The sequence below is a fragment of the Hypanus sabinus genome, chromosome 10 (assembly GCF_030144855.1).
Source record: "Hypanus sabinus isolate sHypSab1 chromosome 10, sHypSab1.hap1, whole genome shotgun sequence".
NCBI classification, from domain to species: domain Eukaryota; kingdom Metazoa; phylum Chordata; class Chondrichthyes; order Myliobatiformes; family Dasyatidae; genus Hypanus; species Hypanus sabinus.
The window spans coordinates 128,618,313-128,632,827 of NC_082715.1; the positions used below are offsets into that span (position 1 = coordinate 128,618,313).

General features: G+C 39.4%; 1 protein-coding gene across 3 annotated transcripts in view; it reads left to right on the top strand.

The window, feature by feature from the left end:
• Nucleotides 1–14,515, top strand: part of rev3l (REV3 like, DNA directed polymerase zeta catalytic subunit) — a 171,669-nt gene that overhangs the window by 133,722 nt on the left and 23,432 nt on the right. For 2 of the 3 annotated variants that reach the window (XM_059982930.1, XM_059982931.1), the window contains 7 exons: nucleotides 1,875–2,119; nucleotides 7,069–7,177; nucleotides 8,302–8,508; nucleotides 9,200–9,309; nucleotides 10,181–10,295; nucleotides 11,384–11,521; nucleotides 12,443–12,633. In XM_059982930.1, the coding sequence (XP_059838913.1) occupies nucleotides 1,875–2,119; nucleotides 7,069–7,177; nucleotides 8,302–8,508; nucleotides 9,200–9,309; nucleotides 10,181–10,295; nucleotides 11,384–11,521; nucleotides 12,443–12,633 (1,115 nt within the window). Of the gene's footprint in view, nucleotides 1–1,874; nucleotides 2,120–7,068; nucleotides 7,178–8,301; nucleotides 8,509–9,199; nucleotides 9,310–10,180; nucleotides 10,296–11,383; nucleotides 11,522–12,442; nucleotides 12,634–14,515 lie in introns of those variants that run through there. The other variant, XR_009514473.1, reaches the window with a different exon arrangement.

The following is a 14,515-nucleotide window of genomic DNA, read 5'->3' on the forward strand; positions in this document are numbered from 1 at the left end:
CTTCATCAAAACAGGGAAACAGAAAACACAAACAAAATGTATTCTGCAAATGTAAGAAATCTTGTGCAACACACAAAATGCTGAAGGGACTTAAGTAAGTCAGACAGCATCTATGGAGTGGAATAAGCAGTCGGTGTTTTAGGCCGAGGACCTTCATCACAACTGGAGAGGAAGGGGGCAGAAGTCAGAATGAAAAGGTAGGGGGATGGGAAGGAGTTGAAGCTAGCAGGTGATGAGAGAGACCAAGTGAGGAGGAAGGTGGGTGGCTGGGGAAGAGGATTGAAATAAGCTGGGAGGGGATAGGTGGAAGTGGTAAATGGCTGAAGAACTGAAGAGAAAACAACTTATTGCAAGGAAGGTTGGGAAGGAGGAATAGCACAAAGGGCAAACTTCTGCTCAGGTGAAGTCATGGTTGTCATGGGGATAAGCTGTAAAACAAGGTCACCTGGTAGGTCAATGGGAGCAGTTTTGGAGGGATAATATGGTTCTTTTTTATTAAAGAAATGAGGGCAATTAGAGAGTGGGAACACGAGTAGAATTCAAGTGTTGCAAAATGCAGCACTACAAGATGTCATTCACTACAATAAAAACCCATCCTGAGATGTTAAAAGCTAATAGCAGGAGAGGTAGTCATTTTACTTTTGTATTGCATGCCCCTTTGGTAGAGCAGTGTAAACTCTTCTGCTTCAAAGTTTGGTTGGTTCTGTTATGGTTTCTCCGGTTGTTGAAGCTTCCCAAGCCCCAACAGGTCACAGTTATACAGCACATATGTGGGCCTCTCAGTCCAGTATTCGTATCGCCCAAGGTGACTTCCAGAGCCTGTGCTAGTTGCCTGCATTTGACCAACATCCCTCTAAACCTTTTCTATCCCTATACCTGCTAAATGACTTTTAAACATTGCAATTGTACCCACTTGTACCACCTCTGGCAGCTTGTTCCATGTACCCACCACACACTGTGTAGAAAGAACATGCCTCTCAAGTTCTCTTTACATTGTTCACCTCTTAACTAAACCTATGCCCTCCAGTTTTATCCTTCCCTTCCCTGGGGGGAAGTCTGTGTACATCAACCTTATCCATGCCCCTCATGATTTTATAAACCTTTATAAGGTCATACCTCAGGCAGATATGGTGGTAAAGAAGGCCTTTGACATGTTGGCCTCATTAGGCAGGGTATTGAGATAGAAGTTGGAGCATTATGTTGCAGTTGTACAAGATGTTGGTGAAGCTGCAACATGTTCATAGTTTTGGTTACCCTATTAAACGTTGTCATTAAGCAAGAATGAGTGAAAAGATAACTACTAGAATGTTGTCAGGACTCATAGGCCTCAATTTTAGGAATGTCTCTGCTCAATATATCTGTGTGAGCAAACCCAATCAAAACAAAGCCAGCTCCAAGGTCTGCACTAGCTGAATTAAATGTCATTAATATATGTTCGAATGAAAACAAAACTGTGCCTTATTTCTCTTTAAGCTGCTTGAAATAAAAGCACATTCCTGCTGTGACTAAATTAATGCACCTCTTCATGTGGCAACTTCTAAAAGTTATTTCAAATTGAAGACAATCCATTCTTGCTTTCACTTTCGTATTATTCCACTCATGATAGTGAGATGCTGCTGTCAATCTCTGGCAGACATCACCGAAGTTATTCAATCGTATAAAACATCTAATATAAAGTAAATGTTTGATCAGTGTGCACACCTTGCTCTCACTGTGGTTGAATTGCCTGTTGCCACTCGTGCTTTGGGTTGTCTTGAAGAATATCACCCAGATGGAAGTATCAATGCATTCAAGACAGGGAGAAGTTCAAGCAAATATCAATAAACCCAAACCTCTTTTGCTATCATTGACTTAACATGTTCCTGTTTTTCCAGTATCGTGTGGAGTCGATGATGTTGCGTTTTGCCAAACCAATGAACTATATTGCTATAACTCCCAGCGTCCAGCAGCGATCTCGTATGAGAGCTCCTCAGTGCATTCCTCTTGTGATGGAACCTGAATCTCGCTTCTACAGCAACTCAGTCCTGGTTTTGGATTTCCAGTCCCTGTACCCCTCGATCATCATAGCTTACAACTATTGTTATTCCACATGCCTAGGCAACATTGACTACCTTGGGAAGTAAGATATTTCCCTTTTAATTATGTACCCATTTCTGGTATCTGTGTGACCAATTGCAATGGGGTTGGATTGAGCGAGATTCAAAATAAAATCTGTATCAGTCCAAATATAAGCTTTTGAACAGCTCCAAGATGAATTGTAATCTTCTACCAGTACTACATTTGCTAGCATTTTATTGGCATTACTGAAGAAAGTGCTAGTCTGTAGTACCGGGGCAGCTAACATAAAAGTCAAAGAGTGGACGTATTATAGATCAAAAAAATAGTGGGAAGTTAGAGGCTTGAGAAGCTTTTAAAAACCAACTGAAGGCAACTCAAAAAAGTCATTAAGAAGGAAAAGGTGGAGTACGAGAATGAGCTAGCCAATAATATGAAAGAAGATACCAAATGTTTCTTCAGGTACGTAAAGTATAAAACGAGAGGCAAGAGTAGATATCAGACCACTGGAAAATAATGTTGGAAAAGTAATGGGGAACATGGAAATCACAAATTAATTGAGTAAGTATGTTGCATCACTCTTCATTGTGGAAGACAATAACAGTTTGGTGGAAGTTCCAGATGTCAGGGGTTATGAAGTGTGTGATGTTACCATAACTGGAGAGAAGGTTCTTGGGAAACTGAAGGTAGATAAGTTACTTGGACCAGATGGTGTACACTCCAGGGTTCTGAAAGAGGTGGCTGAAGAGATCTGGGAGGCATCAGTAATGATTTTTCAAAAATCACAAGATTAGGGAATGATTCCAGAAGACTAGAAAATTGCAAATACCATTCTTCTCTTCAAAAAGGGAGAGAAGCAGAAGAAAGGTAACTATGGGACTGGACTGTTAGTCTGACCTCAGTGGTTGAGAGGATGTTGGAATTAATATTCAAGTATGAGGTCTTGGAGTACTTGGGGGTAGTTGTTACCCATCTGTAGTCAGCATTGTTTCTTCAGGGAAAAATCTTGCCTGATAGATCTGTTGGAATTCATTGAAGAAATAACAAGCAGGATAGACAAAGGTTGATGTTGTGTAATGGGATTTTCAGAAGGACTTTGACAAGGTGCCACGCACGAGGCTGTAACAAGCTACAAGCCCTTGGTATTACAGGGAAGTTTCTAGTATAGGTAAAGCAGTGGCTGATTGGCAGAATGCAATAAGTGAGAAATAATGGGAGCCTTTTCTCCCTGGCTGCCAGTGACTAGTGCTGTTCCACAGAGGTCTGTGTTAGAACTGATTATTTTTATGTTATATGCCAATAATTTGGATAATGGAATTGAGGGCTTTGTTGCAAAGCTTGCAGACGATATGAAAATAGTTGGAGAGGCAGGTAGTTTTGAGGAAGCAGAGAGGCTACAGAAGGAGTTACACAGATTAGGAGAATTGGCAAAGAGCTGGCAGATGGAAAACATTGTCAGGAAGGTATATGGTCATGCACTTTGGTAGAGAAACTGAAAAAGTTAACTATTTTCTAAATGGAGAGAAAATACAAAAGAAAAGAGGTGCAAAGGGACTTGGGAGTCCTTGTGCAGGATCCCCTAAAGGTTCATTTGCATGTTGAGTCTCTGGTGAGGAAGGCAAATGCAATGTTTGCATTCATTTCAAGAGGACTAGATTATAAAAGCAAGGAGGAATGTTGTGACTTTATAAAGCACTGGTGAAGCCTCACTTGGAGTATTGTGAGCAGTTTTGGGCCCCTTAGAAAGGATGTACTAAAACTGGAATGGCTTGTCATATGACGACCATTTGATGCCTCTGGGCCTGTATTCACTAGAATTCAGAAGAATGAGGGTGAAATGAAATGTAAGGAATGGTGAAAGGCTTTGATAGAATAAAAGCGGAAAGCATGTTTCCTATGGTGGAAGAGTCAAAACCAGAGGACACGGCATCAACAGAGGGAAATTATTTTAGAACGGAGATGAGGAATTTCTTTAGCCAAAGAGTGGTGAATACGTGGAATTCTTTGCCATAGACAGCTGTGGAGGCCAAGTCCTTGTGCATATTTAAGACAGAGATTGGTACTTTCTTGATTGGTCAGGGCATTGAAGAGATATAGGGGGAAGGCTGGAGATTGGGCTGAGAGGAAATTTAGGTCAGCCATGATGAAATGGTGGAGTACTCGATGAGCCAATGGCCTAATTCTGCTGCTTATTTTATGGTCTTATTTTCTTAATCTTTGATGCAACCGTGAAATGTTCTTTCTTTATTATAAAGTAAGAAAGAAAGTTTAATCTTGTGTGAGGAATGAAGTAAAGCTTCTCTGTGCATCTCAGTTAAAGTCATTGTGTGCAGTTTGATATGTGGTTTTATGATGCCCCTCAGATATTATGCAGCTGTTTGGGACAAAATGGGGCAATTATTTTAGTTTGAAACTATTAAGAAATACTCTCATCGTCTTTTGCCAGCAAGTTGAATTGTTGAATTGCCTGTCTGAAGTATGTTTATATTTGGTGGAAATCTGAGGCTGATTACAGAAGTATCTTCTTCCCACCCCATCCCAATCAGCAGCTATGCTCATGTCTAAAACCTGTGGGGAGTCCAGCTGGATGCCATCCTCTAGCATCTCTCTGGCTTTTGATGCTTATTCTGACTTGGGAGTACAAGCCATCTTGAGTGTTTTGTTTTAGAATTGGGGGGAGAAAGAAAGAGGATCTTGTGAAGATATAACTAACATCGTCCTCTTATTAGCCCTTCACAATCTGTTAAGAAAAGTCTTACACAACACAAAAGCGGATTATAAAAACACTCATCACTTTTTGCATTAGTGGCACTGCAGTGGAAACTGCAAGTAGTTTCAAACTCGTGCTCCCAGAACACATTCTACACTCTCAGAAAAGCTCACCAATGCCTCTACTTTCTATGGAGGCTGAAGAGAGCTGGGCTTTGCACATTCAAACTCGTGTCACTCTACAGATGCACAATAGAGAACATCCAACCATGCTGCATGGTACAGAAACTTCACTGCAGTGGACTAGAAGGATCTACCACAGCAGTCAAAACAGCCCAAAGCACTAGCCTACCTGCCATCAAGGCTATACAGTACTGCAAAAGTCTTGGGCACACTTTTTAAAAAAATAAAATGCCGTTAAGATGCTTTCAAAAATAATGAAATGAAGTTTCTAACTTCAAAAAAATTGCCATCGAGTGCAGTAAGCAGTAGAAATCTAAATCAAATTAATATTTCTTGTGACCACCCTTTGCCTTTAAAACTGCATCAGTTCTCTTAGGTATGCTGTCATGCAGTTTTTTTTAAGAAAATCGGCCGGTAGCTTATTCCAAGCCTCTTGGAGAAATTTCCACAGTTCTTCTGCAGACTTTGGCTGTCTTGCTTATTTCTGTCTATCCAGCTAATCTCGGATAGCCTCAATGATGTTGAGATCAGTGCTTTGTGGAGGCTAATACCATCTGTTGCAAAGCTCCTTGTATTTCGTTTCACTGAAGATAGTTCTTTATGACCTTGGTTGTGTTTGGGGGAATTGTCCTGCTGTAGAATAAAGATGGCACTGATCAGGTGTCTCCCTGATGGATGAGAATCTGCTTGTACTTGTCATCATTGAGGATTCCATTAATTCTGACCAAATCTCCAATTCCTTTTGCAGAAATGCAGCCCCAAACCTGCAGGGAAATTCCACTGTAATTCACTGTTGGCTGCAAACATTCATTCATGTAGTACTCTCCAACTCTTTTATGGAAAAGCTGCTTCCTATTTGACCCAAAAATTTCAAATTTTGACTCATCAGTCCAGAGCACTTGTTGCCATTGTTCAGCGTCCTAGGCCTTGTGTTTTTGTGTGTAGGTGACTGTCTCAGCTTTGTTTCCACTTCAGAGGAATGGCTTTTTGACAGCAACTTTTCCATGAAGACCACTTCTGACAAGACTTCTTTAGACTATTGGGGTGTACTTGGGCTCCAGTGATTCTGTAAGTTCAGAGCTGATAGCAACGCTGGACCTCCAGTTAGAAGGGATGTCAGTTTGATGTATCTCACATCTTTTGCATTCAGTTTCCATGGCCAGCCACTCTGATTTTGGTCCTAGACCTTGCCCGTTTCTTTATGCTGCTTCAGAAGAGCTTGGACACCTTGTGTCTTGTTGCTATACTCATCTTGCCATGTTGTAAGAAATGACAATTTGAAGGTTGGACTGTCAGATTTGCCACACCCTTATCTTTTAGTTTGGTTCTCCTTAGCCCAATTTGATTCCTTCTACACCTGTTTCTGTTTGTTACTCAGTTCATTCAACTCATTGTGTTATTGAAGCACCTGTTTAGTATCTTTGTTTAATCATGTACTGGGTAATATACCTGAAAAGTATTAAAGTTTTATTTGAAAAGTGGTCTGTTGCTTCATATGTTAGTTTCTTTAACGAAATACAAAAAAATTCTCTAGCATCTAACTGGAAATCTAAAATTTACTTTCTTCTACTGACACGCTAATGCAAAAACACAAAAAGACAAAAGACAAAAAATAAACAACAGAAACAAATATTTTATTAAAAGATCTACGGTACCCAAGACTTTTGCACAGCACTGTATAGTGTATATAGAAAGGTGCCGGAAAAGAGCTAGTAACATCATGAAAGATCCGTTCCCATCAGGCAGGAGTCTACGTAGCATCCACACCAGGACAACCAGACTCAAGAACAGTTACTTTCCACAAGCAGTAAGGCTGAGCAACACCTCCACCCACTAACCCATCCCTCCATATCCCCCGCAACCACTACTTTCAGTTAACTTGTGTACAGACATTCCTGTGTCTAGCATCACGTTATGGACATACAGTCAATCTGTGTATACAAGATATCTCGTGTATTCATAATTATTGTGTTTTTATTAATGCGTTCTTTACCTTGTACATTTTTTGTGCTGTGTTGGAGCTAGAGTAACAATTACTTAGTTCTTCTTTATACTTGTGAACTGGAAGTGACATTAAGCAATCTTGAATCTAAAACAATGTTTTTATTCATCTTTTATCAGAGAAGAAGAGTTTAAATTTGGCTGCACTTTCCAAAGAGTGCCTCCAGAATTACTTCACCAGCTCTGGAACGATATCACCATATCACCAAATGGGGTGGCCTTTGTTAAAGTATGAATTAAACATTGCTCTTCATATGGATGATATTAAAAGTAAAACAAGAAGAAGGGTATTCTTAAAAATTGTACAAGTATTTGAATACTTCATTCTCATTAGGAAGCCTGATTGCTAAGTGTCAAAGATGAATTTGTTAATGGCTACAACGAATTAAAGTCAAATCTCTGTCAAGGGCAGAATTCATTTGATTGATCTGGCCCACGTTTACCAGAAGTGGCTATACAACAAATGCTTCAAGCTTTTGTAGTACTAATGCTATTTGTGTTTTAGGAAAAGCTGTTTGTATTGCATGTTTCATTGATCCTAAGCTTGTGTTCTCTTGAACTTTTTCATATATGCTACACATCACTGAAAATAGCCAGATTAGTTTGATATTTTGCTGAGCAATAAAAACATAAAGACTGATATAACTCAACATCACATTACTTGAAATGCTAGAAGTGGGCTAGAATACCATGGGACCTCTGCAGCCAAAAGAAATTGCTCTATTAACCTGGTAAATATTGGCCTTGCTGCAGTATTTTTCTCTGGAAGAAAGCTGCTGTATGGTCTGATTGAAGTCTCTAAATTTATGAGTCTGATAAATGTAGAGATGCGCTTTTTGCTCAGAGTTCTAGGAGTAATGATAATTAATTTGATGAGTTCACCAGAACCTCTTCCTAGAATGTGAAACTCAAGCAGAGAACATAAATAACAGGCTAGGGAAGTAGTGAGATACAAGAAAATCCAAGGGTATAAGCAGGAGGGTGAATTGGAGAGGTGCATGGAGATTCAGATGTGAATAAACTAGTAAAAAGAAGGCTAACTGTGTGGTATATTGAAAGAGAAAAGCTGTATTTGCCAGAAATCTGCGATAAAATGGAAAATGTTAGAAATACTCAGCAGGATTAGCAGCATCTGTGGAGAGAAAAACAGTTAAGGGTTCAGGCCAGGTTGACATTACATTGAATTTTGATACCTGAAATGTTAAGTCTTTTTCTCCCTTCCCAGATGCTGTCTGACCTGCTGAGTATTTTCAGCATTTTCTGTACATTAGTGTGAAGTTAAGAGCTTGGATATTTTTCTGGACTCATCGTATTTTTTTTGATTATTGTAATATGTTGATATTGCTATTGTAGCCCTCTGTGCGAAAAGGAGTGTTACCGAACATGTTGGATGAGATACTGAAGACCAGGATAATGGTGAAGCAGACCATGAAAGACAACAAGAAAGACAAAGCTCTCACAAAATTGCTTCATGCTCGACAGATGGGTCTGAAGCTCATTGCCAACTTTACTTATGGTTACACAGCTGCTAGCTTTTCTGGAAGAATGCCTTGTGTCGAGGTACCCAAAATACACATATCTAATTCTCAATAAACAAGAGGAAAAAGTCTGTAATTTACACATACCAGCTGCCTTGCATTTTAAAAAAATCAAATCGTTGTTTCATTAACGGTGCATTGCAAATCTTCAATTTCCATCGATTCGTGTGGAGAGTTTCCTGATGAGCTTTATTTGAGCTGAACGATCTGGGCATTATGAGAAAACTAAGATAAGAAATAGAAGCAAGAATGGACCATTCAGTAAGATCACAGCTAATCAAGTTTAAGTTTACCATTTTGCCTCTGCATACCCATATTTGCAGGTCAAATATCTGTCAGAATTCAATTTGAATATATTCAGTGGCTTTGCCTTCAGTGCTCTGTGGGGTGGACAGTTGTAGGACAGAATGGCAGCAGAGCTGCTTACACAGGGCTCCAGTGTTAAGGTACAGTCCTGATCTCTGATGATGGCTGTCTGGTCTCCCTGTTACTGCATGGGTTTCTTCAGAGACTTCCAGTTTTTCCTGTAGTCCAAATGTATGCAGATTGTTTGGTTAATTGGCCTCTATAACACTGTCTTCTGGTGCATTGATGAGTGGTAGACAGGAACATAGTTGTTTCATCTTTTAAAAGTTTACAATGGGATAATCTGCTGGAATGAGAAGTCATGTTATGTAACTGCTGGATAAAGAAATGTTCATCTTTTTTTAAAGATCGGTGACAGCATTGTTCTCAAGGCCAGAGAAACTCTTGAACGTGCGATAAAGTTGGTTAATGAGACAAAAAAGTGGGGAGCTCGTGTTGTATATGGAGATACGGACAGGTATTCAACTCTTAAATGATTATTTAATAACAATTTTACATGATCTCTATGTAGTTAATAAAAGTAATTTGATTGTTCTAATTAGATGCAAAAGACTCATAAGTAGAATATATGACAGAATGCAGACTGGAAATTTATCTTGTGCTTTTCCCTACACAGAAATGTAGGACTTGTTATATAACAGATCTGTTCCTTTTAAATTACATCAACAAATATATCTCTTGTTCATAATCACATCCTCTCTCCATAGTGTTGTTGGCTAAACTTTGACTTGCCTCCAAAAACTGTAAACAGTTCATAATTTGTGATTTCTGTATTGGTCAAATTTTACCAAGAATGTAAGCATTTTAATCCCCTATTACAGTAGTAAAGATCAAAAGGACAAATCCCAGATGCTGATATGAAAGTGATTGGAAGGCAGAATTGGCCAATGTTCAGCTTGCTGCTCCACAAGGTTTACTCATCTCAGCACTGAACTGAAGCTGTGGCCTGCCACTAACTGGCTTTTGAATCGGCTGCAGCGATGACTGGTTTTGTGGCTGTAGGCTCACTTTCCTGAACTTCCATTCTGAATGTTATTTGCTTACTTTCATTGTTTGGACAATTTAGTTTTGCTTTCTGCATTTTGGGTGTTTGACAGTCTTTTTTTAAGTGGGTTCTATGGGGTTTCTTTGATTTGTGGCTGCCTGTAAGGAGACAAGTCTCAAGGTTGTTAATAGTACAGATACTTTGCTAATAAATGTACTTCTGAACTTTTTTTGGAAGTGAGGGGGAACAATGAGATGTTCAAGGAGCTCGCATTAAGAAGCAAGTCAACACAAGTAGATTTGCTCTTTGTTGTGATTTTTAAGCTGATTCTCCTCCTTTGCAGCATGTTTGTGCTATTGAAAGGAGCCACCAAAGAGCAAGCCTTTCGGATTGGAGAAGAAATTGCTGATGCCGTGACGGCCACAAATCCAAAGCCTGTGAAACTGAAATTTGAAAAGGTAAGATACGGCCCTTCATCAACGGAGGGAAAGTACAAGCCTTTGTGGCAGGCTTATCGCCAGAAAGCTTGCTGAACAAGTTGTCTTATTATTGTTGTATACTTCAGACTGGTTTCCTAACATATATATTGCATGTTGTAAAATGAAAATAACATTTAATGTACTAATGGGATATTTGTGATGAGGGTCTCTACTGGCAGGTGGAAGATTTGAATGGTTCTATTGATAGTTCTTAGATAGTTGCACTGTGTTTCAAACTCCTGGGAGTGCACATCTCACACAACCTCTCATGGTCCCAGAACACATTGTGTACAATCAGGAAAGCTCACCAATGCCTCTACTCTCTGAGGAGCCTGAAGAGAGCTGGACTATGCACACTCTATACTCGCGTTGTCCTCCAGATGCTTTGTAGGCTGCATCCTAGCAAGCTGCTTCACTGCATGGTCCTGCAGCAGACAGGAGGGCTCCATAACGGGCATCAAAACTGTTCAAAACATCAGCAGCACCAGCCTACCCACGTGTATTCCGAAAAGAGCTAGGTAGCGTCCACATCAGGACCACCCAACTCAAAAGCAGTTACTTTCCTCAAGCAGTAGAGCTGATCAACACCTCCGCCCAGTAACCCACCCCACCCCCAACTTCATCATTTCATGTCAGTCACCTTACATACAGACACCCCTATGCCTGGTGTCCCTTTATAGACATACAATCAATCTGTGTGTATTAACTTATGTATTTATATTTATTACGTGTATTATTATTGGATTCTTTATCTTATTAAGTTTTTTTGTGCTGCATTATATCCCAGAGTAACAATTATTTTGTTCTCCTTTACACTTGTGTACCAGAAATGACATTAAATGTTTTGTGGCTATTTATTTAACCTCTTTTCCAGGGTCCTGTAAAAATGTATTTTGATATAACTTGCATCCAGTCTCAGAGACAAACATTATGCAAAACTTTGTATTATTCACATTAAGAATATATTGTTTTAATCTTAATAACATTTAGACTTATTTGTAATATTTTGTTGGATGAAGAGAAAGTTGGACTCTAAATGTAGCGGGGGCCTTTTTTCACTCCAATAGGTTTACCTACCATGTGTCTTACAATCTAAGAAGAGGTATGTTGGTTATATGTACGAGAGTTTAGACCAGAAGGATCCTGTGTTTGATGCCAAGGGAATAGAAACTGTGCGACGAGACTCCTGTTCTGCTGTGTCCAAGGTAGGAAGCAGTCTCTCTTCAATTACATTGCTTTTAATCATCAAGCAGATTCCCCCTCTATTGAATGCACCAGTGAAAAATATAAATGACTGAGCTTACAACGTTGCTTTGGAATCAAAGATATTCAAAAGTGAAATGAGAATAGTTATAACTTGCATTTTTGGTGTACATTATGGCCGGAGTAAATTCTTTCCATAGTGCTTACTTTTCAAATTGATCTATTGTTCAAAGCATCTGAGCCATGCAGATCAGAACAAGGAAGTAGTCTGCACGTAATCAATATTTTCAAGTCAGTTTTTGCCCTTTGTGTTTAGGGAAAGCAGGGTGAATTAATTGCTACTCCTCAGATCATTGTCATCTAAGTAGTCTGATGACATTTCAGTTTAATGTTCTGCCTGGGGAAAATGCAGGATTAACTCCAATTTTAAACTGAGGTTAAGTGCTAAAAATAAGATGGAAACTACAATTTACTGACTCCTTGAGGTGCAAGCTCAATAACTCTGGTGATTGCAACTTCTGTTTACATTCACTCACTCACTCACTCACCCTCCCTCCCTCCCTCCCTCCCTCCCTCCCTCCAGGCAAGTAATAGATCTTAGTGCAGAGTTCTCACCTGATCTGCATCTCTAATGATGTGAAAGTTGTGGTTGAACATAGGTTTCTGTTCTGTTTTAGGAGGCTCTTAACAAGGTTTTGATTCAGTCAACTAGAGCATCTTTACATGAGAGAAGTTAATTTGCTTTTTGAAGGAGAGCAAATTGAGAATTGATTCAGAGTTGTCACTGATTGATTGGCTTAAATGTTATTTGTCATTTTACGGTGATGTGAATGTTCATGTGTTAACTTAGGATTACATGTGTACATTGCTGGTTTGTGAAATCACATTAGGGTATGCTGTTTCACTTGTGAATCTTTCCACAGATTTTAGAGCGCTCAATAAAGCTACTGTTTGAAACAAGAGACATCAGCCAGATCAAGCAGTATGTTCAGAGGCAGTGCACAAAGATTTTGGAAGGGAAGGCCAGCATGCAGGATCTGACTTTCGCCAAAGAGTATCGGGGCAGTTCTGCATACCGCCCCGGAGCATGTGTCCCCGCTCTAGAACTCACCAGGTGGGTCTTGCTGATGGAGCTATATTTCAAATCCATAGATTTTAGAAGAGACCAGATGATTTGCTGTAGTTCTGTCAAATGATGTGTCGTCATTGTGTGAATGCAACCAATATAAGCCTATGAAGCAAAAGCCTTACAGTTGAAACAGAGCTAGTGTAATGTAAAGCAGGGTGTGCTATAATAAATTGCATTTCACAGCTGTATCTCAATCTCTGGAGGATCTTCCAAATCTTTTTCTTAAATTAAAAGTTTAATTAGAGACTTTGAGAAAATTTTTAAATGATTAGTTAAAATCAACTACAGCAGATAGTTTTTAAAAAAAATCAGAACAGTTAGAAGACTATTCACCTCAGAGGGAATAGCAGAAGTGGTAATTTAATTTTTATGTTCACAAGAAAATAATTCTAATTTATGATAGTCTGCGATACATTGATCATCCTGGATAATTTTAAATTGTCATAATTCAGGGGGAAAAATTCTGAAGGTGTTTAAAACCAGTCGGTGTAAATGCATTTTATGTTTCCCCAGTTGTTGAAGTCAACTCGAGTGTTGACATTTGGTGAGATTAGGGTACTAAATTGTTATATCTACTAAGGTGCTATAAAATTCCTCACTCCTCTGAAGCTCACAGTGAACAGTATACATGGTAGTGATAAATATTACAGTAATTTCTGTGAGCACAAAACAAAGTATAGTATGTAAACTGAAGTAGTGCAAAAAGAAAGGCTAAATGATAATAAAGGCTTTGAGAATGTGGGAGATGATTGGTTCAGAAGGCAGATAGCAAAAGAGGATTGGTAGTTCAGTTGTAAAGGATGACCGAGGTAAGCCAGAACACCACAAAGCTATTGGATTGCCAATATTAAAAACATAGAATATAGAAGAGTACAGTACGAGAACAGGACCTTTGCCCACAATGTTGTGCCAAACCAGCTAAAAAGTAAATCATAAACCCCAAGGAGCTAATGCCTCCTACCTACACAATGTGTATATCCCGCAGTCTTCCTCACAATCGTGTGCCTTTCTAAATGGCCTTTAAAAGCCTCTACCACCATACCAGGAAATGTATTCCAGGCATCCACCACTCTATGAGTTTTAAAAAAACAAAAGTTACCCCTCATATCCCCTTTGAACCTACCCCCTCTCACCTTCAGTGCATACCCTCTGGTGTTAGACATTTCTATCCTGGGAAACAGAAGCTCCCTGTCCACTCTTTCTTTACCTATTATAATCTTATAAACCTCTATCAGATCTGCCTTCAGCCTCTGCTACTCCAGAGAAAATAACCCAAGTTTACCCAGCTTGTTATGATAGCAGGTAGCAACCTGGTAAAGCTCATACCCCTCTCACCTTCAGTGCATACCCTCTGGTGTCAGACATTTCTAACCTGTGAAAACAATACTCCCTGTCTACCCTAACTATACTTTTCACAATCTCTATCAGATCTCAGCCTCCGCTGCTCCAAAGAAAACAACCTAAGTTTGTCCAGCCTCTCATGATAGCTCATGCCCTCTAAACCAGGCAGCATCCTGGTAAACCTCTTCTGCACCCTTTCTGAAGCCTCACTCAACATTCTTCCTATAGTGGGGTGACCAGAACTGAGTGCAGTACTTCAGATGTGGCCTAACCACATGGATCTGTAAATGGTTTAGATTAAACCAGTCACGATATCATCATTAGCAACAAGCACATTACCTATTCAAAGGAAAATCTGACATACAACATTGATTTCTTTAAAACTGTACCATATTGCACACACAATAGTTTTCAATAATTCTATTCCAAATGTAGTTAGTTTTTAACAGATACACTAAAATGACAGGACAAAGCCGTGCAACTGCTGACATGACGTTTACCTAAACTTTCTTTTCACCTAATCTCA